This window comes from Corvus cornix, chromosome 12 (assembly GCF_000738735.6).
Source record: "Corvus cornix cornix isolate S_Up_H32 chromosome 12, ASM73873v5, whole genome shotgun sequence".
Lineage (NCBI taxonomy): Eukaryota > Metazoa > Chordata > Aves > Passeriformes > Corvidae > Corvus > Corvus cornix.
In genome coordinates, this window is record NC_046342.1 from 9738089 (window position 1) to 9763342 (window position 25254).

The 25254-nt window shown below is 44.5% G+C and overlaps 1 protein-coding gene across 4 annotated transcripts in view; it reads left to right on the forward strand.

Annotated features, from left to right (window-relative positions):
• CHCHD6 (coiled-coil-helix-coiled-coil-helix domain containing 6) overlaps positions 1 to 23839 on the forward strand; it is a 110082-nt gene extending 86243 nt beyond the window's left edge. For all 4 annotated transcript variants that reach the window (XM_010390093.3, XM_019280398.3, XM_010390094.4 and 1 more), the window contains one exon: positions 23290 to 23839. In XM_010390093.3, the coding sequence (XP_010388395.1) occupies positions 23290 to 23313 (24 nt within the window). In that variant the 3' untranslated portion in view covers positions 23314 to 23839. The remainder of the gene's footprint in view (positions 1 to 23289) is intronic.
• The last annotated feature ends 1415 nt before the right edge of the window (positions 23840 to 25254 follow it).

Consider the following 25254-nt stretch of genomic DNA (forward strand, 5'->3'; position numbering starts at 1 on the left):
ATAAGGGAGATAATTTCTGGATGCCAGCTGTAGCAGAAGGATAAGGTTCAAAATATTCTTCTTGAAAATCCTGCAAATTGCAATTCTGACTCCCTTCAACTCTTGAACCACTGTCTCAGACCTTTGTCAGTACAGACTTTTTTCCTGTGAAGCTCAGCTTCAATGGCATCCCTGCTCAGCCAAGAAAACTGCCAGGTTGTGCTTTGACTTTGGCTCCAGCTGTTCAGTGCAAAGAGCTTTCTTTGCTGCTATGAAAAGCTTTCCTTAAGGGACAACATAAAGCAGGAATGTTGTGATGCTTGAAGGCTGAAGTAGGCATCTTCCCTTGAGAAGAGTCTTCTGAAACACAGATGTCTGGTGCACTGTCATGTGGATAAAAGGTTATAAGGATTATGTGTTAATCTGTAGCTGTTAATCTTCCCAGCAGGTTTGGATCCAACTGATGTTTGGACCCACCAGGCAGGTATGCAAGAGAATTTCTTCAGTGGCTCTGAACTGCTCCACAAGCCTCTAGGGATGCAATTATTCATCTGGGTCCTGCCTGCTCTTCCCTGTGGTCCTTGGTTCTTGCTTTGCTCTCTCTGTTGGTGCTTTCCTCATCTATTTTGATTTGTGCTTACCATGGTACTTGCTCTGTCCTGACAGCAGGATGGTAAGTTAACACCGTACTGTGTTTCACCTCAGGCAAGCTTGTGTTCTTCCAGATAATTGCTTCAGAGTCAACAGTTGGAAGCATTTCTTGATCTTGGCACAAATTTCTCGAGTACGACTGAAGTTCTGACGAGCTTCTGGAAGTGCATGTTGTAGGGCTGTAAGAACTTGCCCTCCTGATTCCCGACTTGGCATTTCTTGCTTGCAAGTTTATGTGTAGGTATGCACTTGATTATGTGTTTGGGTTTTTTTCAATAGACCAACAGTATCTTTTTATGGTTTTTAAACCTGTTTCCCTGAGGTTATTGCCTGGAATCCTTCTCTTAAGCTTAAAAACACTAGCAAATTGCCAATCCTCTTGGGCAGGATGGGGAAACATGAAGGTTGAGGAATCCCTGTTTTGTCTCACTGGCACCAGAATCAAGTGCTGTAGAGCACTGCCAAGTTATTTTCTCCATTGTATTTTTGGTTTGGTTGATTTTTTTTTTTGTGGTGCGCTGAGTTCCAGATTGTTGCAGTGCCAGGTTAGCACTGGGGTTGGTCCCCATGAGGTCAGGAAAGTGCATAGTAAATATTCAAGCTAGGAGCAAAGATGAATTGTTCTAAAACTTTTCTGTGATGTTCTGTAATTAAAACTCAGATTGTGGGTATTTTACATATATTTTATGTGTGGCTCACTGATCTCCTCACCACTTAGCACAAGCAGTTCTGGCCATGTGTAGGATTTTTCTTGTAGTCTGAATGAGTGAGTTAGAGATACGCTATTGCCTGGGTTTGCTACCTCCTTTTCCTCCTCCTCCTTCCATCTCTTTACTCAGCTCTTTCTAGTCTCTTCTCAGATTTTTCCTTTCCTCTCTGTCTTCATTTTTTCACCTGCTTCCTTCCAGTGTCTCTGCACCTTCTCCCTCCCTCCTCTCCTCTCTTCTGTCCTCTTGGTTTGCATTCCTTTCATTTCAAAACCTATATCGGAGCTGACACCAGGCTGCCTATTCCCTGCAGCACTGAACTGGCGGTTTGGAAAGAGGAGGCTGCAATTCCCTCAGGGGGCAAGACAGAGTTCAGTGTCTGTCTTATTTTTAAATATGCATCTGAACATGGCTGATCAGAGGAGCAAAAGAAATCTTTGGGTTCTGACTGCTGGAAGCTCATAAGGATGTAGTGCAATCCTCTGCATCACCCTGCTCCCCCTGCACTCCTCACTGAACATGAAAGCTGCTTGGCACAGGGGAGTTTGACTGCAGGAAGGATGGGTAAGAATCAGAGACCCCATGGAAGGAGGGTAGAAAGGTGTGGGTGCTTTGCAAGCCTCACACCTTCATTTTCTGCTTCAAGTACTTTTTCATTCTGTCAGGTTTATACCCTCTTTTTAACCCTGAAGGATCCCAGAGTACATTACCCAGCAATACACCAGCTTTGCAGGATGCTGTTTACCTTGGGCAACTAAAAGACTGATGACTGGTCACCATGCTGGTACAGTGAGGGGACAAGCTGAGAGATTCCAAATCTATGTTCTTACCACAACCAGTGCCATGACAAGGTACCAGAGATGGATCTGCAGGTTTCCCAGTAGGAGCTCTGCTAAGACAGGTTTTGTACCCAGCTGGTGAATTTCCTGAGTGGTTTTGCTGTGCAGCTCTAGCTGCTGGCATCTGTTCAGGCAGCACAGTGATGTAGTCACCTAAAGGGCAAAAAAAGGCAGGTGCTTACTGGTCCAGCAGCTCCTGCCAGGAGATTAGGATCAGAAGTGAAGGAGAGCATATTGAATTTAAGCTGTAATCATAACTTCAGTTAAGACAAAATGTTTGCAGCTTGGCAGAATACCAGGGCCCTGACTCTTGTAAAAATGTGTCACAGGGTCCTTCAGGACCTTAGGAAGATCAAGGCCTTTATTGAAAACCTTCTGTCAGCCGTGTTACTTTCCGTGGCACAGGCTACTTCAGTTTGACATAGACACAACCACTCCTTTCTGCAACATGTTGGACACTTCTGATCCTTAAAGTGGTCAAACCTGGTCTGAGTAGCTAAAGGTTCAAGGTGATTGCAGCAAGTTGTATGGGGGAGGCTGCAGGCTCATCTTCTTGTTTTCTTTTAGTATCCTTGCCTAGTGAGCAGCCTAACCCATCAGAGGAGATACCTGACAGCATCAGGACTCAATACCAGATGATTGTCAACTGAAGTGTGCTGACCATGTTCAGAGTAGAGTGAAGTAGGCTCCACTCTGAGGAGAGAAGGCTGAGGAGGCTATATCTTAGTCCTTCAGAAATGCTCTAATCATCCTGGAAAAACAAATGCTTTTGATTGGAGGAAAAGTCTTCTTGCTGGAGGATCTCAGTGTTTATGCTGTCTAATTTCTTTCTTTAGAAAGAAAAAAAAGTAAGAGTTAAGACTTTCCAGATGCAGACTGGTGAAATGATATGTGTGAATGATAGAAGAGTTGACTGCTGGGGCGGATGGATTTGGCCTTCTGTTCTGATTCTGCCTTTTTTTGCCAAAGGATCCATGTTTTTGGACTCTGATGATCTGTGTTCAGTTGCTGTCCTTTTTAACAGTTTGCACAGTGTTTATGGGGAAGAGGCTGTGCATTTGAAGTGGGTGAGGAATGGAAACAAGAGCACTGGCACTGTACAGCTGATTTCTTCTTTAGAGTGCTGCATATTCAGTTGTCAGTTTTTCTCTACTTGCTGAAAATTTTTGGTTTCTTGTTTTAAATAGCTAGTAGAGAGAGAGAATCCATTGCCTACAAGGACAGCTGGAGCCAAGTGGCAGATAAACCGTCCCTGGCTGTGTTCTTTCAGCTCCACCCTGCCCTGGAGATGGCTCTGCTGGAGTTGGGGGTCCCCTGGATATGTCTCTCTGTGTACCTAGACCTGAGCAGCATTGTGTACACCATGGCTTACATACTGCAATCCTGACTGGCATTATTCTTCCAGTTAGACCTTTCTTGAATAGTAAAGCTACTCATTACAGAGTGTCTTTTTTTCCTGAAAGATCACATATTCACCACATTCTTACCAGAGCAAGGTTATGTGTATGGGAGAGCCCTAGATAACAGCAGTAAAACTACCTGAACTGGCTGCTCTGATTGCAGTATTTGCTGGAGTCATTGGGGCTGGGAGGATTCCTTGGGAAAGCAAACAAACTGCTACAACAATTCTGGCGTGCTCCTGTGTGACCTTGCTTTTGCTACGGTGGGGAGCAGTTTCGTACTGTAGAAAGACATAGAAAGAATCTGCCCAAAGTCACTTTCATGTATAACTTAAAGTATTCAGGATTTTACCCTAGGTCCCTCAAGGTAAAAGGCTGCTGTGTTAACCCCAGCTCTTCATCTCTTGCCAAGTCTGGAAATCCGGGTTCTTAAGAGGAGCTGTTACTTGTATGACCTTCATGCGTGAAACAGTTTCTCTTTTAAAATGTGTTTTCCCCTTTATCAGTTATTCATTGAAGAGTCTCTTTGCATCTGTAGAATTTTGAAGGCTAGCTATTATTTTACCATTTTAATTTTCCCAGCTGTTCAAATAATTGTTTTAACCTCTCAGTGCCTGGAAGTGCTTTTCACATCCTGATGGTTTTGCATTGTATTTCTTTGGTTTCATGGTTTAAATTACCAACAGTTTCCTCCCTATTCCACACGGTTACTCTGTGACTTTCTTCTCTATAGTTTTAAAGTCTGCACTATTCTGAATACCACTGACAGCAAGGCACTTGTGAACTTTCACTCTGGGATACTGGGCTCTCACACCTGTTTTGGGGTTTGGGCTTTTTTGTTGTTGCTCTCCCCTCACTCCCCCTGCCCACCAAAAAAAGAACCTCAGTACTTAAAGATCCCATTAAAACCAGAACAAACTGGTTATTCTGAAAGGTCTTGGCAGTGGCCTCTCTGGAACTGCATTTCAGTGTATATAGGGAAGGGGCTTTGACAGACACAACGAAGCCAGCACAGAATACATTGTCTTCATGCAGTTTTACAGGTAGTAAAGTCAAAGCATTTAATATGACAGTGGTTTCTCTGGCCCTGACACAAGGCTGTGACGGCCGAGGACAAGGCAAAGCTTCCCACTGGTGTGGCAGAGGAGGTGGCTGACTGAGCTGAGCACTCAGTTCCAGGGCAGTGTTCCCAGCCCAGGGTGATGCTTGAAGGAGGAGTGATGCATCTTCTGTCCCACCTGGGGCAAAACACTTCCATGTGGGAGCACCTCCAGAGCAGCAGTGTCTCATTTCATAGCTTCACTTTTCTTTTTGATATATATATTTATTTTTATTTTCAATGAGCATTGCTTTTCTTGAGTATGTCTTTAATGGTCTTTAATAGGGACAGAGGTGAAATTTGAAAATAAGTAATTACATTGTGATATTCTGGACATATTGCTGTAGTTTCTCTTGCATGTTCTTCTCACGTGTTCTGAAAGTTGCAAAAGGTGATTTATAATTCATCAAACTAAGCATAAAACATCTGACTGCAAAGCCTATCAATCTGATCCCATCTCTTTCCAGCCCTTTAATTAGGAAAGCCTTGCTGAAAAATGTACCCATCAGCTACTGAGAAATGGTGCATTCCTGGACCCTCAGTATAGATCTTGAGTTATCCAGGTGCCAAAATGCTGTCAGAACTGACAGATCTTAGAAAATACACCCACAGGCAGAACATTATCCATTATACTAGCACTGAGCAGTGGGCAGTAAGGAAAAATCAGCAGAGAATGTGTCTTTATCAACTTTAATTGGCTTTTCCCGTTGATAAAAATCAGTGTATCCGGCAAGGAAGAGAGCCTATCTAGCAGTTTGATTTTTCCATCCCAGAGCTGAAGGGTGCAGTCCATCTTCACTGACGTGTGATGTGCACTTGTCTCAGCACAGCTCCTGGCAGTGCAGTGGAATCCACAGCCCACGGAGAAGGCTGCCAGTCTGTCCTCGGTGAGTGACCATGCTTAAACAACTGTGAAGAATGAATTACTCTGGATAAGTTGGATTTCATCTGTGCTCTAGTTGCTCAAAATTTACTTCAGACAGAGCCAAACTTAGTTAAACTTTTCTTTGCGTGCTGGCTGGTAACTGCTCCTGGAATACAACTGGCTGGGCTGTGAAATCAAGGATCTGGGCAATGGATATGCTGATCAGGAAAGGAAATAACAGCCAAAGGAAGCGGGAACTTTGCCAGGGCTACAGGAAATGCAGAGATTTGGGGGACAGAACAAGCTTCTTTTGAGTTGTTTGGCACTGCAGGTTTACATGTAGCTTTACATCAAAGGCAAAGGAAACAGCAACTGTGTGGATTTCTCCTGGGAAGGCTGTTTTGACACCTTGTTGCAGCATCTTACATTTACTGAACTATGTAAAATGTTTCAGTTCTTCCTTGGTGCTTGTGTCTGTTGCCGTTAGATTTATGACAGTTGTATTAAATAGTCAAGATCATTGCAAATCTATTATTATACTGGGTTTTTTTCCTAATTGATTAATGAGAACTACTGATTCCTTTATTTGTGATTTGCTAAATTCCACAGGTTTTCTGAGAGCAGCTTTATTTTGAGTTTCTATTCTGCTAAGTCAAGCTTCTCTATCTTATTTCTATAAATACTGGGAAACAGAAGTATGCCCCCTCACAATAGGCAATTTAGTAAGTGAACTTCATTAGAAAAGTTTATTTTTCACAGTCCCTGGTGGTCTTAAAAACAGCCTGTAAGACCATCACAGGTTTGCAATCATATAAATACCAGTTTAACCCTTGTGTTTAAAACTTTTAAAAAAACAAATTGTAAATGTTTGTTATTAGGACAAATGAAGGAGCAGTCCTTTGTCCACAGCCTGCTCTGTAGGGAACCGTACTGCCTTTGGCACAGACCACTGTGAGCCGTGATCGTTTGGAACGGATCTGCTGAGCTGTGGCAGAGCAAATCGGTGTTCTGGAAACTCTTGTCACCTCATTGAGTGGGCAGCAGTGAGAAGTGAGGGTGCAGCAGCAGGGCAGGGAATGTGCCGGGGCTCTTTGCTCCAGCACGCCTCCGTGCACACTCCAGCTGCAGCGTGGGCCTCCCAGTCACGAGCAGCTTCTGCCCCTGTCGGGGTTGGTGCAGCGCCCGGCACAGTAGGTTCCCTGTCAGGATAAACTCTGGAGCCTGCCCTGTACAAGCTGTAAGAATATGATAGACCTTATGGAAAAATAAGTGTGGATTGTGTGTTTTTTAATTTTTTATTTCTGCTTATCATATGGCTGTGAGAGACACAGCAACTTCTTGTGTTTGGAAGGTTTCTTTAGAAATCAGAAGCAAGTGGGAGGAAGGGCTAACAAAGTCTATTCTGTTCCTCTAATTCAATCTGCCTATTTACAAGCCCAACTCGTCAAGTATGTTGTCACTGTTCTTTGCAGCAAGAGGAAGACTGAAGCTGTCTTGGTTTTTGAGACAAAGCTTCAGGAGGAAACACTCCGGCGTGAGTGTCTCCTCCGAAGGGAAAAGAGCCTCCCTTTTTCCTCCATTGGTGAGACAAATGGGTCACAAGAAGTGAAATTGGGAAAAAGAAACCAAACTGCTTATTAACACACAAACAAAATGGGGTAGAACAGGATAAAAAAACCCCTCAAAATACAACAAATTGCCGGAGAGGGAACAGACACACGGCTTGGACCAGCTGGGACCACCCTCATAGGCTCCCCGGACCAGCGAGGAGGGAAGGGAGGCAGTGAGGCAAGGGGAAGGAAAGGGAACAAAGAACAACAAAAAAACCCCCACAGAACCTTTTCCCAGCTAGCTGGAACACAAAGGAAACCCAGAAAAGCAGCAGAGCGCTCCTGGCACACTCCCTCCCGAGCCATTGAACTGCCCCGCACTCGGGTCCATCCTAAAGGCACAGCATCCTTGGGCATTGAGCAACAGTTAAGGAATAAAGTGGCTTCGTAACATCACCCCAGGACAGAAACCTTAGAACACTTCTGGAGAATATCTACAAATCCATGTGAATAGCCTAAAACATCATAATTCGTGTGGTTTCCATGGATGCCGGCCATGCTGAGTTAGGGCAGTTGTGGTGTGTTGCTCCAAATGCCACAGCAATTTTACCAGGATGCAGTATTCTTGCCTGCTGGCCCTAGACTCTGGTGGTGTTGCTGTCTCTTGTGCCTGTGTGAAAGAAGGGATTCCTGCATGTGCAGCTTGAGGAGGTGGTAAAGAGTTGTAAGATTTATTATGTACTATAAAATAATAATTCCTTATGAAATGAAACTGCATAAAAAGATAAGGATTTTGACATCTTGTTTTGAGATGGTAAAATGCTTCTTTAGTGGCCTAGAGTTACTAAAGGTGTTGCTGTCCTAGATTCTCAGTGTGTCAGTGCACAGTGTAAATGTGGATGGACAGTGCCTGGCTCTGGCTCTGTGTCAATCATTCCTTAAATGCCTGTTGGCACCTGAGTGACCAGCTCCTCCTGTTTAAAAGCAAGGCTGCATGATTCTTCTCTTTTTCTAAACCATTTGCTCTCTTTAATTGAGCACTGGGAGCCATTGTATGTGTGGTGCTGCAGGATCCTTGTTGTGTAAGGGCCTTGATAAATATGTATTGTGTTGTCAAGTGTTTGTAGCTACTCTGCAGGTAGTGGTGGAGGAGTGAGCGGCATACAGTTAAGAGTCCTTGTGTCTCCGGGGTCAGTAAAAACAAGATGGCACAGGGAATTGTGGGAAATGGAGCTAGGCTGGCTGCCTTCAGCATCACCTGCTAATAAACCAGCTATTTATAGATCAGCTGAGGCGTTGTCAACTAGATTGTTAAATTAGTATTTACATACTGGCCTCATTGTCTTTCACTGAAAATCTCATTTGCATTAGTGCTTGGACAGAAGTACAGCTTCCTGTGCTCCAGATACACGAGTGTGTTCGGTCACAGTCTGTGGCTTGCAGTGCGTGTGTGAAACCATTTCTGATAGATTCTTGCCTTGCAAATAAATCCTCTTCTCCCTATAGCATCATTTTCCCATCTTGCTGTGCCTCTCATTTCTTGCAGAAAAGCTCACCTTTGTTCCCAAATGTCCGCAACTCATCATGAGGCTGATCGCGCTAGAGAGAGAGATGAGCAGCATTTCTGCATAGCAATTCCTAGTTAATCTCTGCCTCTCACAGAGAGACTTGAATTGTTGATGGCTTGTGGGTAATTTAATAACTAGCAAACAAATAAGATGTGTAGATTGTAGCAACTTAGCCCAGATGCAAAATCCCCACACATATTTGCATCTGTTTGAAAGAATTCTGTTATAAAGCTTTGCTTTTTTACACTTTAGTACTAGTGAAACAGCATCGAGAGGAGTTGCTGCTCAGTGAAGCTGTGTTGATCACAGCAGGCTGCACACCTGGCTAAGCAGTTTCAATCCTCCGTGCGTGCGTGTGTCTGTGTGCCTTTCAAAAGGGAAGAGTAATCTACTTGCTAGACATGTGTGTCTCTTGTAGTCCTTGGACGACCTTGAACAGTCATTTAACTTGTGTTTATTTGCCCATCTCTACCTGGGCAGATATTACTTCTGTGGTTTGGAGTGTGGAGATTGAATGGATGTCTCGGATTCGTTATGGATGAAAAGTGTTACTGAAATGTAAGGTATTCATACCGTCTCTTCAGACAGCTGATCAGAGTTCAGATTCACCTTCCTGTCTTGCTGTTTCTTGCTTCAAAGCCATTTGGACACTTGGATTGTGCGGGAAGTCGGAAGGCAGTAATAGCAGGGCTGTGATGCAGACAGGTGTCACAGCCTTCGCTCAGATTCACTTCTTAGCACTCGCAGGGCTGTTGATAAGGTGCTGTTATGCTGGTATTGTGTTATTCTTAATCTGTCTTTGGCCTGGAAAGGGTCCATCAGCATCAGTTTCTCTGACACCTCGGCAGGCTCTCTGGGCACCTCATTACTCTTTTCAGGAAGAGAGCATTGCAATCCCGTTACTGCGTCCGCAGAGAGCAGAGCTCACCTGCCTGTGCCAGCCCCGTTACTGTAAGGTGAGAGCTCAGAATGAGGGTTGCAGTTTCTCTCCCCACGTACATGAAGCACATAATATCACAACAATAATACAATATTTACTGAAACCATTCACCTTTTAGTTGTTCTATTTAAGACAGGAAAGCCTTGATTTCCTCACTTTCAAAATCTCTCTTCTGTTGGCCCACAGGAGAGGGATTGGGACAGGCCAGCTGTGACCATGGGTTTGGGAAGCCTGGAAGCTGGTTCCTTGGTACATCAATTCCAGTGACTTGGCTGTGCTCATTTCACCACTGCCTCTTCCATTTTAACTTCAATCCTTGCTGAAGGCAGTACCTGATTCTTACATTTTCAGATCTACCAGGTTTTTCTGCCTTCTGCTGCTATTCAGGGGAGATGGGGGTTGGGATGTGGTATTCTGCAAAATGTCAAGGTCTCTTCCTGGAGAGCTGACAGCATAGGTGTTTTATATGTACATGGGCTATCGGGATGAGACATTCCTACTCAGAAACATTGGCTGAGACAGACAGACATTCCTCCTGCCACAGAGAGACAGGCTCACTGTTGCCAAGCTTTGAAATATTTGGCATGTTTTCTATTGCCCTAGTTTTGTGGAGTTGTACCTGAAGTTTTACAAGTACATGAGAATTTTAGTTCTGTGTTTTTACTGAAAAAAAGAAAAAGGAAGGAATAAATAAAATACAATAATCTAACCCTCCTGCCTAGACAGAAGTGGTGTGAGAATGTGACTCAATTGCTTAAAACCAGAAGACAAATGAAATAACCCTGGTGTATTTCTAAACAGTTTCACAAGTAAACCTTGTGGTTTTGTGGGAATTTCTGACTTTCCTCTTGGGTTTTCAATATGTGAGGAGTCTGCAGCAGGGCTTGTTTTCTTGAGTGAAGGGATATTTGCAGCTCTGTAAGAGTTCACACATCTGCAGTGTCCCCTGCAAGCAATAATGAGCTGACCAAAACAATCAGTCTCCCTGAATTAGAAGAGCCCTGCATTTTTCAAATTCTCTTTGCATTCTAATTTGTGCTTTTTCACTTGTTCCAGCTTTCCAGCCTTTCTTGCAAGCAGCAGGATCTTTAATTTCAAGCGGAAGCCAAGATTTCTTGTAAGAATGTGGTTCAGGATAGCGGTGTTTTGACATTTTCGCAGTTATGTCATATATCATCACACCTCCCCGTGAGCCAGCAGCACCGTTTACACAGAGGTGAACGTAATTATTCCCAGAGGGGCCCTGTTAGAGCTTCGGACTCCCTGGCTGATCTAGAGACCAACTGGCTCTGCAGGTCTGTGTCTGTCTTTCATGGGGCTCACAGAACATGCAGCTGCCCGTGCACTTCCATGGTGGTTCTATAGGCTGGCGCCAAGGCACGTGCTCCTGAAATCACCGATGAATTCAGAGGCACCCGCTCTCACCTCTGCATCGCCTGAGCGGGGGGGACACATGCAGCCAAGCTCCCACAACAGAAAGGTTTCCAATAAAGCTGAAACACAGAGGTATTGTTTGTTCAACCACTGGCAAATGCACAGAGCCATTGTGTGGGTCCTGAAAGCCTGGGCGCTTTATTCTCTGCAGACTGAATGGCAGCCGCGGGTAATAATAACACAAGATTAAAAAAGCCAACATTATAGGGGCATTTACAACCCGCTGAGAGAATGAAATCTCAGCAAGGCTGAGCTGTGTCTCTAGTGATCCTACGTTTTTACTGCTTGATAAGGAAATGATGGGCAGCTCTGGAGAAATGGCCACCACAGAGCAGACAAAGGGGGAGCAGGTTGGCTGTTCGAACGCTGCAGTAAGTAACGGGAAAACTGCAAATCAAGTGACCAGCCTGTCCCTCCCTGTGCTGGCTGAGCTGGGGGGTGTATGTGTGCAAGCACACTGTGTTTCCTTCCCAGGCAGGCATCAGTGGGACCAGGATTGGTTTGCACAGTTCAGAGTCTCGTGCTTGGAGGTCTTTGGTCAGCATCATCCAGGCTGGTGCTTTGGTAGTTGTTAGCAGGTCCACTCAGGAGAATTTACCTGTGAGAAAGAGACTGACTATGGGAAAGAGGTGGTGGAATTAGCTTTCTGCCTGCAGGAGCAGACACTCTTTCTGTCAACTTAAATTTAGGGAGACAGTAAATATGGAGCTTCCTGAATGCAAATTCCAGTTCTAAGTCACAGTAATGACAACTACCTTACACAATTCAAAATCATCTGACACCATCTTACGTGTGGAATTTTATTATTTTCAAAACAAAGAAACCCCACTCCACCAAAAAAAACCAAAAAAACCTCACCACCAAACAAAACAAACAAAAAACCCCCATGATTTTAAAGGAACAGTTCCTTATCTTAAAAATCAAGTCTTTAATTCAGTGCTGGCTTTAACAATTCTTTAACACAAATGTCTTATAAAGTTCTTTGTAAGGCCCAGTTTCCCCTGTGCACACATAGACATTGTACTTGGTAAGCCAGAGACAGAGTACCAGCTTGTGGCAAGATCCTCTCAGGATATGCCAGGCTGCAAATAATGATGGCAGATCAAACCAGCCCTAACCTTGCTAGCCTTGAGTATTATCAGCAGGCTAACCCTGACAGTGCTGAGCCGCAGGAATTTGTACCCACCTGTTCAGACAGGTTGTGCAGCTCTCTGCTACTCAGCAGGTTTCTGAGGCAGCATCTTACAGATGTGACCTTGGTCTTTGGCATTAATGATGCAATGAGTGAAATGGTGGGAGGTATTTTAATGTAACAAAATATGGGTTTTGCTGCATGCCTAGGGCAAGGTGTGGTTTAATAACTGTACTTTTCCTTTCTAAAAACATTCTCATCTGTTCAGGTATCTTGCTTTGCTTGTGCCAGGCAACATGGCATGGAAATTGCTGGGCCCTGGATGCTGTTTCTAGTGTGGGACATTATGGGGATTCAGAAATTCAGACTGCTTCATGGATTCATTTACTTGGATTAATGAATCTGTCTCTGCCTCTGTTTCCCCAAGAGTAATGTGAAGTTACTTACGTCAGACGGATTTATGAGCTTTTTTCTATATTGGCCATTTTGCAGAGAGTGAAATTCAGCTCAGAGGGCTCTGCAGAAGGACAAAGTATTTGAGTTTATTCTCTTCTAATCCTGGTTACAGAAAATTGGCAAATTCCTGTTTAAAGTCTCTTTAAACACAAAGTAGAAGTACTCTTTGATTTTTTTTTTTGTCCTCTTTCTTTTTTTTTTTCCTTTCTCTCTCTTTCCTTCCTTTATGTGTTTTGTTTTTATTTTAAGTGTTGCCTGTCTTAAACTGCAAACTGTTCAGGTTGTGACCTGAAGGCTCCTCTGTGCTGGCACAGATTTGCAGAAGGCAGCTGAGGGCTTGCTTTGTTTCCACAGGTTGCAAGTGTGAGATTAAATGTATGTTAGTGGAAAGGTCTTTGTGGGAAGGGAGTGTCAAGAGGTGTTGAGTGACAGTAGAAAAGAACGGTCTAGGAGGAGGGAAGAGAGGATGTAGCTAAAACTAAATATGATGCTTGCTTTTTTCCAGAACCTTTACAGGAGAAGCATGAATGTGTTCCCGGTCCACAACTCCCTTGTCTCTTCCCCCCCTCCCTTTCTTTCTGTCTCACCCTCTGGGGCTGCTGTTTTAGGATGAGTTGGTTCCAAATAGACAATACTTTTCAAGCAGATAAACGGACACCTAAGCAGCTGCACTGGTATCTGTCATGAACAGACATGCTGCACAGTGAGGAAAATTACAAGATGGAACTGGCATCATTTGTCATATTATAAAAAAATACAAAGCTCCCCCCACTTGAGCAGTGTCCACAAGACAGTTGAACAGCACACTTAAAAACTACTTTCGTTTCCAGTCTCTGAATACGTTTTCAAATGCTAATGTTAAACATTCCACCTTTAGGTCCTCTGTAAAGAATGTGTTTTAGACAGATGAAGGCAGGTCTCTGTCTTGACACAGATGCAGGACTATAAATTTGTAGAGAAGGTGATAGGAGATAATTATTTAGAAGGATTTTGTGGCTTATTCCAGCATCTGGTATTCTACCAGGGTGTTCTCTGAAGAGGGATAGGGACAGGATGGAGCTAGAGAAATGCTGAGCTTGTTTTTCACTTGGTAAAGGTTTTTAATCTTGGAAGAAAGATTTGGAATTTACACGGGAGGAGACACTGAGAAATCAAGATGCATCTCCCAGTGTTCATCATTCTCCCTTCGTTTGCTCAGATCCATGGTGTTCAGGTTGTAGGGCATTTTATCTGCTGGTCTCTTAATTGCACTGGTTGTGCTGGGTGCCAGTGGGCAGCTGCTCAGAGCAGATCCCTCTTGCCCCGGGACTGACTGTGACAGTGCCATGCTCAGGGCAGCTGAGCTTGCAGCTTCCCACAGCTGCTGCCTGGGTGTGCCTGTGGTTGGGCATCTCCATCTCATCTCACAACCGGACGTCTCCGTGGCCTTCCAGTCTGGCACAGCCTCTCCGTTCCGATCCATAGGTCAGGCCCGGCGGGAACACCCAGTGCTCTCCAACCCGGAATGCAGATTCCCTACCCATTGCTTCCCTGCTCCGTGGCTCCTTGATCCCGTCAAAGGGGAGTGGCACAGTGAAATGTTTAGTGTTTCTTGAGTGACTTCTGAAACCTCTGTCCAAGAGGTGTGGCTCAGTCATTTGACTGTCTCGGTTCAGGTCATTAACATTTCAAAAGGGCTGTTAATTCTCTGTCTGGTTGCCTGAACTTGGTAGAAGATTGTCTAATTGGGGCTTGGTGAGGGCCAGCCAACCAGACTTTTCTTCCTTGAGATCTAATCAGATCTTGCAGCTCTTGGGACCAGATATTTCAAGATACTTGAAGATTGGCAAGAGTTAGACATATAATTAATTCTTTACGATCTGATACTCAAATACTGTAAATGCGCAGTCAGCAATAAGCTTCTGGTGTAGAAGAGTTCAGTGCTGAGTCAAACGGGCTGATTCTGCTGAAATAATTTCAGTTTCTGGTTTGTACCTGGGTAGGGGAGAGTAGTCTTCCAAAACAATTTTTTTTTTTCCTTTTTTAAATTTTACCTGTAGGTGCCCCTAGTCTTTGGGACGTGTTTCGCAAAAACAGGTAGAAGTCATATCCCACATCTATCTGCAAACAGACCTGAGAATTCCCAGTTTTCTCTTGACTCTATCATTGTTGATTTTTGCCTCTTCAACCAGAAGAAAAGGAGAGCGACATCTACACCCATGCGGGTGAGATGAATACAGCTATCACACAAATAAAATTACTGGCTGCCGAGTAGCAACAGCTTAATGAAAATGTGAACTGTTAAACAAATAAAGCCAGTCAAGCTCATAATAGTTCTGCGTGGAATTTCACTGTATCAGTGAACAAAAATAGAATTAGGCATAGAAAAAGGATATCTGGAGAAGTCTCTGCCTGCCTCTGTTCTTGGTGTATGAAGCTGGACTAGACAGGATTGAGCCATACCTTAAATGTGGACATGATACCCTGACCCAAAGAGGAATTCTCTTTATCCAGAGCAGGAGCCTGCTAAAGCAAGGCAGAGAGGAACAAAATAAAGTACCAGATTTCCTCTGAAGCCTAAATGCAAATTGTGCAGAGGAATGGATCCCTTGAGAACTGAATTTTTGCATTTCTTTAGCATCTTGGTGAATAATTATCATACCTCTGTGTGGTTGGTAAGTGGCATTACTCTTAGGTACAGAAAGGGAAACTGAGATGGGGATTTATTTCAGCTGCTGGAAGAAGTTGGGAGGTGACTGACAATAGAGCCTAGAACTGGCTTACGCCCTCCAGGCAGTGCTGACCCTCCTGGAGTGCACAGGAGAACTGCAGGGTTGAGTAACACTGGCAAGCACCTGGTGAAATCTCCAGTATGAGACTTTAGCAACCAGCATTGAGGTCCCATCTCAGGGGCACAGTGCCATACCTACGGTGAAATGTTTTCAGCTGTCCTTTGCACTCTACCCAAGGGCTGGACTTCCCTGTGCTTCCATCTTCATGAAAATTTCTGGAGTTAAGACATGCTCATTAGAACTAGTGCAGGTTAGTAATATATTCCAGGATGAGATCTGGAAAGGCAGAATGCAGTATGTGAATCTGGGATCAGCTTCTGAAGAAGCCCTGCAGCCAAGGAGCTGCTATATTTGCCTCCAAACAAAAGTACATTCTCTCTCCCTTGCTTCTCCCATCTGTCTGTGCGTGGCTGTGAACAGTCAGTGAATGGGATGGGATGATCCTTAGGATTTGGGAGGACGACTGGGGTTGCTCCTTCTATCTCCTGTCTCTCTCTTCCTCCACCCGCTCCCTGATGGCATTTCTGCACAAATAAAGCACGTCTCAGCTAGGCTTCATCTTAGGTTGTGTGGAGTCACCGGTGTATTGAAGGTTTTGTGTCTGGGTCACACAGAGCTTTAATGCACTGGGGAATTAGAAATGTTCTAAGAGTTTAAATTCTAAGTGCCTTTATTTTTCTGTGAAATCTCCTTGCACCAGACCTGTATCTTGCTGTCCTGCTGCCTTTATCTAATTTGTTTTCTTGTGTATGTTACTGACATCCAGTGAAGTGTAATTTGTTTGAGAAGTGGCACTTATAACAAGGATCCTGCTAGTAATCCCTGCATTGAATCCCTATATACACAATGTTCCAGGAATAATTAAAGTCACAAACTTCAATCTTGAGGGATGCACAGGGGAAACCTATCCTGAATGAGGCTTGGCATATCTGATTTTTCTACTTCCAGTGCTTTTCAGCACTCTAGGATTTGCTATTTTTGTTCCAGGACTGAAGTAGATTTAAAAGGAAGTCTGACATCCTGAATTTACACGTCCTAACAACAGTGTTCATCAGTCAGTCTTCTTACCATGTCCTTTCTCTACCCCTTCTCTCTATTAATTTTCCTCAATAGTCTGCAGGGATCATTTGCCAGCCTGATTCAAATTCCTGCACTTCCCTGGCATCTTGTTTTATAACATCTTGCATCATGTACTTTCCATTTCTGTAATCCATTTAATCCAAAATACTGAGATGGCTTTGCAGCTATTTATTGCATTTCTTTCTTCCTCCTGTAAGGAGGTAACAGGTCATTTATACAACTTAATCCAAAGTCTCTTGGCTTCTGGAGTTATTTTTTCCTTTTATTTTCCCACTGATTATTCTGGAGGCTGATAGTAAGAGCAGGAAAGACAGCATGGAGAAGTTGACAATATTTGTGTCTGTTGTTTCATTACTTTGTGCCCAGAGCATGGCTTGGCAGTTCAGCAGTTAAACCCCTGCAGCCAGTGTCCCCCAGCAATAATGTTACTGTTGCCTCTCCTTAATTTTTGGAAGTGTTGGGCTTAGGGTTTGAAATAATGAAATACTGTTGCATCAGTAAGTGGTTTTCCATTCCTTCTGGCTCTGGAAGCGGATATTCACAGTTGGGTGAAGTTCATTTTAATCCTCACAAAACCAGAGCTGGATTTATACAAGTTGTCATTGTTCTGCTTTAGAAACACTCTGTGCCTTCTGGATCCCTTTATCCCTCCCAGGGGCTAATCCACAAGCTTGCAAAACACTTGGGGTGACTCCAGTTGCAGGATGGAGGGGCGTCCAGTGTTATCTCCTTTTCCTCCTGCATTGCCTTCTACCACTCAGTCCAGAAAGGCACAGTAGTGTTTGGAGCACTTTTTGATGTGTACAGATAGTGGGATGTAATTACCTTCCTCTGAGATACAGTCATTATCCTGGCTGTAAAGAGAGAGGGTCACAGTCCTAATGGGAAATGATTTTAAAGCAATCTTGACCAAATCTAGTGGAGCCATTTCAGAGCACTTAAAACTCAGCCAGTCCTTCATGGCACTTGTGATATGTCCACTTCATGCAGCGAGAGGCATTGGGACTAACACTTGTTGAGGGATGAAGAAAATCCACGATAAACTGCAGCATTGGCTTTGGGCAGACATTGTGTGCTGCCACGGGGGAAAAGCACCGACAGAGCCCGGGCTTGATTATTATTGTTCTTGGTACTGATTTGGAAAAACGCAAGGCTCTCACAGAAGCAATAAGCCAGTAGTCATGAAATCTGCTGCCTTGGGCTGCCTGTGCTACAAGAGCTACCCCTCTGCCCCCAGGCTTGATTCCTGCAGAGGCAAGAGGATTGTTCCCATTTCCCAAGGAGGTAGCTGGGCAGATAGTGACACAGTCTGCATATCAGAGCCAGATCATTGGCAGATGTGCTGTCGGTTTACCTGGGAAGTTCAGGCTTCAAAAATGTTCTGTCTTACAAGGGAAATTTGGTCAGAGGTTGTTTAATAGCAAATACTACTTTGTGTTATAAGATGTTAGAGAAAGACAGGCTTCAACGTGCTTTGGTGTGTGCTGGGGTTGTGCTCAGTAGCAAGGTGAGGAGAAAGATTTCAGCAGAGCTGATGGAAGGTGACAGTCAACAGCTGTAGGTCATATTGAAGGGCTCTGGCAGGTCTGCTGGCATCAGCCTGGGACTAAAAAACAAACACCACTTCACACAAGCGATTTTCTGTATTTCAGTCCTTTACAGAAGCACAATAGCCCAAGCTGTGCAGGTTAGCAAAGCTGTAAGCTGGTACCTGGGAGAGCAAGAATAACTAGTAGTGAAATGCTCTATATCTGATTTTCATCCTTTGAGCTCCTCTGTAATGTTATTGGAAAACAAAAATTGTTTAAATAATGGAACAGGCCTGATGAAATTGTGCAGTGATGCAGAAGGGGTTGAGGAAGGGTTATTTCCTTTCTTTCCATTACTTTTCTCCTCCTGCCTCTCCTTGCCTTCCAAACGTGGGTGGAATCTACATGTCAGGCACTAGCGACATCAGCCTGGCCCGGTGGCTTTTCTTAATGGCAAGAATGAGATTAAATGCAATTAACATCGATTGAGCAAAAACTGCCCTCGGTTTGTATGTGGATTAATTAACAGCCATCCTTTCAGCAGTAGCCCTTTGCCAGAGCCGTGTTTGTTCCTCCTGGCCCTGGTGTTTTCTAGCACATGTCCAAAATCAAAAGCACTGAGCTTGTTCCCCACTGTGATGTCTGGGGTTACTGGCTCAGCAGGGAGATGCAGCCCCCCAACCGGGATGATTTTTTGTGCAGTCTGCTGACTGCAGAGCTGCTCAGTCAGTGGCAAAATATTTCCTGTTAAGCAAGGCTAATGACGGGAGCTCTCTGCAAGTTAGAACAATGATCAGAACAATTGTCTGGAGGAAATCAATGTTATAATGCATGAACAAACAGGTGAGTCTCAGAACAGCTGGAGATTAGTTGTGCTGGTAAATAACTTCGTATTTGGGTGATGCAGAGCAGTGGGGAGGTGTCAAGGCAGAGCAAAGCAAGCAGTGTGTGAGCTGGAGAGGGAGGAGGAAACCAGAAAGACTGTTTCTGTTCCTTGCACTCTGTTGGTGGGGTATGTAGACCAGGAGACTTCCACGTGAAAGCACTTTCCGGGGTGTTCTGACAATGCGTCTGGTGAGTTTTTTGAAAAGCATCTTTTCTGCTGTCAAGCCAGCTTTGAAGACACCATCTGGGGAAGTAGCCAAGAAGTCACTGGGTGAAATTCTCTGCTTTGCAAAGCCATTAACACCAGTACAGAGAAGAGAGAAAACAAAACTCTCTTCATAGCTTTTTGAATTAATGTTTTTTGTTGCTGCCAGGCATGCTCCTGCCCCTCCTTATTCCAGTCCCAAGGACAGCAACTGTTGGACTCCTGAAGGATGAGAGAGACAGAGAGGCTTTTCTGTGCAATAACTATATGGCACAGAAGTGCTGTGATCCATTAGTCAGCACAGCTGCTCCACAAAATAGCCAATACCCTGAGTGTAACAGAACAAATTGCACATAACCAAAAAATACCTACAGCATACATCAAACCAAAGTGACTCAAATGTCCCTTCCAGCGCTTTGGGGTGCTAATAGCCCTGCAAAAGATGCCTCATCCAGTGTAAAGGCCTTGAACACCCATCTTAGGGCAGGTCAGGATTTTTGTATTTTGTTTGTGCCTCTTTCCACAATAAGTGAGATGAAAAAGTTGTGTGGTCACGTTGCTGAGGTCTGCTGTGTGCCAACAGGTATTTTGGTGTTGAGAGCTGCCTGCACACGGCAGGGAACTAGGAACTATGGAGATTAATTTCTACTTTGTCACTGACACTCCAAATGCACCGAGTCATTTATCATGAGGATCTGCTTTCTGATTTCTTCATAGCTACACAGTGCCCATATGTGTGAGCGCCGTGGTGCAACTGCTTAAAGGGATGTTAGAACAAAGGCAAGGCACATGCTGGAGGAAACTTGCAGGGTTTACCCTGTGAGACTAAAGGCTGGTTAAATAAATATGTCTTAACACAGCTGGGGCTTGGCAAACAGTGTCTCTGGCAAACACTGAGGGAGGAAGTTCTTCAGGGTCTGGCTTTTCGAGGAGGGAGATTCCTCCGCTGGCTGAGAGCCTCTAGAGAGGCCGAGAGCTGAGGCACAGAGCTGGCTGGCAACTGGGGGAGGTGAAGAGGATGCTGCAGATTCACCAGGCAGCCCCAAACTTCTGGACTGGGATGCAGACTGAGAAAGAAAGAACAGGACAGAGGAACAGGGGCATTAGAAAACCTTGCTGAAACTTGCTCGCCCCAGTGCTGGGTACCAAGGCCTCAGCTCTGTTAGAGGACCCAAGACCATGTTGGGCATTGACTGGACTTCCTTCTCAGCAGGGGTGAGATTTGTGGAGCAGATCTACTTGCAGAGCTCAGCCCTTTCTCCTCACTCAGCTGGAAAGCTGCTGGCTTTCCCACAGGGGGCTGCAAAGTGGCAGGCTGTGTCAGCTGAGCAGCCCATTTGGACTGCAGTTAGCTCCTGAGCAGGGTCCCACAGTGGTGGAAGAACATGAGTTAGTGGCTTGAAGGTCCCATTTGCTGTGAGAGGCATGGAAGAAAACAAGTGCTGTATGCTCTCCAGCTGGGCTTGCTGTCAGGACTGAACAGATTGCTATTCCTGTTTGTGCTGATGAGGAATTTGCCTTTGTATGGACAGTTTTCATATGTAGAGGCGCTGGGCTGGAGCTCATCAAGACTGGAACCTGGTCTCTACCTGGATTGTGTTGGCAGTGGCGTTAAAAATAACCTGCCCTCCCTATGCAAGAGGGGCACCGTTCCCTCTCATCAGACTGTGTGTGCCATGCACTCTCCAAGGCTGCTCATCTCCTGACTTCTTGTTCTGCTAAGACTGCAGCAGAGACCAGCTAATGCCAACTGTGGGGCAGTCATTTTATGAGGAGGCACCAAAACTTTTCAGTCTGAGCCTCAACTCCATTAACTGGGAGTATTGTGTCATGTGAGAACAGTGTTTTCAGACTGCCTGGACTTGTTGCCTATTCGCCTTGTCTGGTGCATGTGCAATGGTAGGAGCATGGAGAAGAGGTAAAGCTTCTCCTTCCCTCTGCTGGCTCCTTCTGCTCAAGGTAAGTGCTGTAGCAACCTGGTAGCATCTTGCAGGGAGGATTCCAGGCTGGAAGAAAATGAAGTGGTGCAAAGTCTGCGCTGGTTGCAGTGGTAGGTGGAGTTAAAATGTGGGCAAAGGGTGAGTTTAGTCTCAGAGATAAGGTGTCCTTCAGCCCATCTGTTCTGGGTCCAGGCTCACTGTGCAAAACATTTTGAGGAAGTTTAGTCATCCAGAGTGAGATGGAACCTGATGTTTTTGCACAAGGAATGTTTGTGAGCCTCCAGCTCAATGCATACCTGGTATGTGGGTAGGTTAGACTGGAAAGAATTCATTGGGGCTGTTCTCATTTTCTCCTGAAATAAGTAAAAATATCACAGAGTCATAAAATGGTTTAGGCTGGAAGGGATCTTGAAGATCATCTAGTTCCAGCCCCCCTACCATGGGTAGAGACACCTGCAACTAGATGAGGTTGAAATAGGTAGTTATGATTTTGAACATGAAATTGTGTAACTATGATATTCTTTAAAATTGTTTTTAAAAAGAGGTTTCTACTGTCTTCCAGAAGGCTTAACCACAGAGTAGCCACAGAAGTGATTTTTCTTTTTTTCACAAAATGTAGCATTCCTGGACCCTTTACTGAAGTGTTACAATGTGAATACAGCAAATTACTTCATTGCAAAATTGATCGTGAGTTGTTACTGCTTCACTCATTGCAATTTTGGTGAGTGCTATTGGAGTTTTTAAAGTATATTGCTCTGTGCATAACTTTTAAGTCACTAATGATGAGAAAAATTACCAGGGAAATTAGAGTCAGTGGAGTATTATTGATGGTTCATTTGTCAGATTTCTGCATAACCTTTGTCTAAATAATTTGGCGAACAATTTTCTCTTTATTCTGGAGTCCTTTGAAGCTTTTCTAGTTCATTGTTGTCAGAGATGGGGCTGTCTTTGGAGATTCAAGGCCAGCATATTCAGTCTACATTGATCATGTATCAGCCAGTACCAGCCTGCTGTGCAGAAGTAGTCAAAATGACATCCTCACCTTCTGACAGACAGTGCCAAGTGTGCTAGCGTCATTATTTTGTGATGTTTTCCGTTCTGATTCACAATGAACAAAGCACAGCTCCTCTCCTCAGAAAGGCAAATATCTGGAGAGTAGAACTGGGCTCAAATACAGCCCTAATAAAAATGGGCAATGAGATTGTATTCAGTTGTCTCTCTCTAGCTGGCTTTAGCTAGGTCTTTTTAACGTGGATCAGTCCTGTCTGCTCTGCAAAAAGGACCTGCATGTATCCAGAGCATGAGGAGAAAGTAGCCTGTTGATGGGCTTACCCTCTGTGATTCTGCTCTTCCTGTAGCACTGGCACAATGATGCCACTGCTGGTGCAGGAGAGCTGATTGCCCACGTTGTGAAGTGGGATCCAACACTGATATCTCAGATCCTCAGAGGGAGAGGTGTTACAGCTGGTGTCATGTGTGTTCTCATCCAGTGGTGATGGCATTGTTGGTTTGATTTCTTTGACTTTATAGATGCGATAAGATAAAAATAGGAAGAGACCAGAGCAAACTTTGCAGTCTCCATCCTAAAAACGTTGGAAGCTTTCTGACTTATAATAACCCTCAGAAGTTCACAGCTCATATGCACATACCTGCAGGATCTGAGAAGGTACCATTTAGTAGGTTTCTGTGGGGACAAAGCAGACATGATTTTGCTTTGAATTTAAGGAGGTCTTATCAGGATAAAGGCTGTCAGATATGTCAGGAGTTAGGGTGGTCTCTGAGTCCCCATCTTTATTCTTCTCACTTCTCTGGTGCTCTTATGTTGATCCTGTTCCAGGATGAGAGGACTGTGTGTGTGTGTTTGATGGCAGCTAATCAAAGTGCTCCTGTGTCCTGCTGAGGCAGGACTTAGTGTGAAGCTGCACTTACTCTTGTGACCTCGCTGCTCCAGTGCTTACCTGGAGCCACAGCTGTTCTCTCCCACTGTAGGCCAGTGGATTTACAGTCCTGATTGTTGCAACTGACCGTATGTTCTTCATCACAGAATCAGCCTTGCCTTTGGTATCATGAGTGGCTTTCTTGTTTCTACAATCCTCTCCCCTTGAGTATCTTGTGTTTTACAGTAGGTGAAACCTGATGATTTTTCTGTGGGATTTTCACCCTGCCAATGCTACTCTTTCATTTCTGATGGAAACATTCCCATGTCAACAGCTGCATAACTAGCTTGCCTGCCTTTTTCTTTTTTCTGCTTTTCTCCAGGAGCTGTTTGTTAATTCTGGATAAACGTCATCTGCCAAAGAACAGAGGACAGGGACCACAGATGCCCTTGGAAGCCCCAGCATCCTTCTGGACAGACACTGACCAAAACCGGTGCCTTCTGCCCTCCATGACCCAAGACAATACATCATGATCCCTCTTCTACCTGCCTGCATGTATCAGTCTCGGTGGACGTTCCTGGAGTTGAGAGAAGGGTCCCAGGAGAAGGGGATGCTATAGTTTCTTTTTATTGTTTTGCAATGTAAAGAATTGTGTTGACCCCAGGTGCTTCCAGCACAGCTTGTAGCTTGGGGTCTTGCCCAACATGAGCCTGGTTCACCCAGTTCTAACTTTTGTTTCACCAATCTACATGAGTTTCAAGAGCTGTTGCCTCTGTTTGTTTGCTCTGGAGAAAGGGGTCCAAAGTATTTGGAAGTAACCCTGAGTAGCTTGTTAGGATTAACTGTTCCTAGCATGCTGCCATTGGTTACACCAGCAGGCGCATTCCTTCCCTCCAAGGTTCTCTCCTAAACAATAAAGTGTTTAACAGTCACTGTGTGCTGTGAGATGCTTTCAGTCCCATGAGCTTGTAAACTGCTTTTTTCTGCCCATTGCCGATGCCAACAAAAACTCCAAATGAGTGTGAGGAATAGCAATATTTCAAGTCACAGTTTATAAATCACAAAACTTGTTCGTTTTGGTCCCAGGATGACTGGCTTATTTAAAAGTACTTGGTGCAAAGTCCTGGCTGAAGGGGACTGGTGGTGGGGAGTCATACTGGAAAAACCTTTGCCTGCTGGATGCAGAGCCCAAGTTATCTTTCTTTTCACCAGCTCTTGTGTGCAGTTCCTGCTGTGTCTGCCATAAACCATCATCCCTTTCAGCCTTGTGCTCTACGTTGATCACTCTCCGTGCTTCCTGAGGAATGGAGGAAGCTGGGTGCATCTGGAATCTTATTCTCCTAGAGGTAGGTGTGGCAGAGTTGCAAAAGGCCTGTCAGCAAACCAGGGGAGCAGGTCTACTTTGGTGACTTGATTCCTTTTCACTGGGTAGAGCTTCTCTGGCAGCATTAGCTGCCTCTGTCCTCTCTGACTGTATCTGACAGGTTTTGAAGAATGTGAACATGGATTTTTGGAGGTCATGTCAGAGTTTAATGCAGTGTTTATGAAAATGGATGAGGGGGGCCGAGAATTGTTTTCTGTGTTATATTCTGCTTCGTCTCTTTTTTCTTTAGACAGCAACTTAGTGCTTTACATCTTCATTAAAGCAACAAAATGCCTTTCCTTCTTATTGAGAGCTGATGCCACAACACTTTTCACCCTCAGAAGCGATGTTTGCTTACCCATGGCTTATCTCTGTTAGTCTCAGATCTTGCAAATATTCCAGCTCTGCATCTTTGTGTAGGTCAAACTTGCTGTCCCCAAGGAGGAAGAGCGAGTTTTCCAAAACAAATTAGGACACTTAGTGCCCTCAGATCTGGTTGGGCTTTTGCTGCTGCTGCCATGCCAGCTTTTGGATCTGCTTGGGATAGCCACAGAACTTCTGACTGCAGGCAGAGATTTAGAGTACCAAGGTCTATCCCTGACTAGGTTTGAAATTATTACTGGTCTGAAGAGAAAAGTATGTATTTTGTCTCTTCCTCATTTTCCTCTTGCCCCTATCCAGCATTGCCTTGGCATGAGTAATTTGCATGTCATTATTTCAGCTGCCCTAAACTGGGGGGGACTGTGAAGCCAGGGCTGATTATTTGGCAGCACTGGGCAATTTTCTCTGTTAGGCAACTGTAATACATTTTCATGTTCTTTTATAATGAGCTTTATTTACCAAATTGGCAATTCCTCTGTTGAGAAATAACTGATTACAGCATTCACGGAGTTGCTGTCATCTCAAGATATGCAGGTGTCTGTGGAACATAAACAGATGTGATCATTCAGACAGTGAACTTGATAGAGGGTAGGGGGGAAAAAA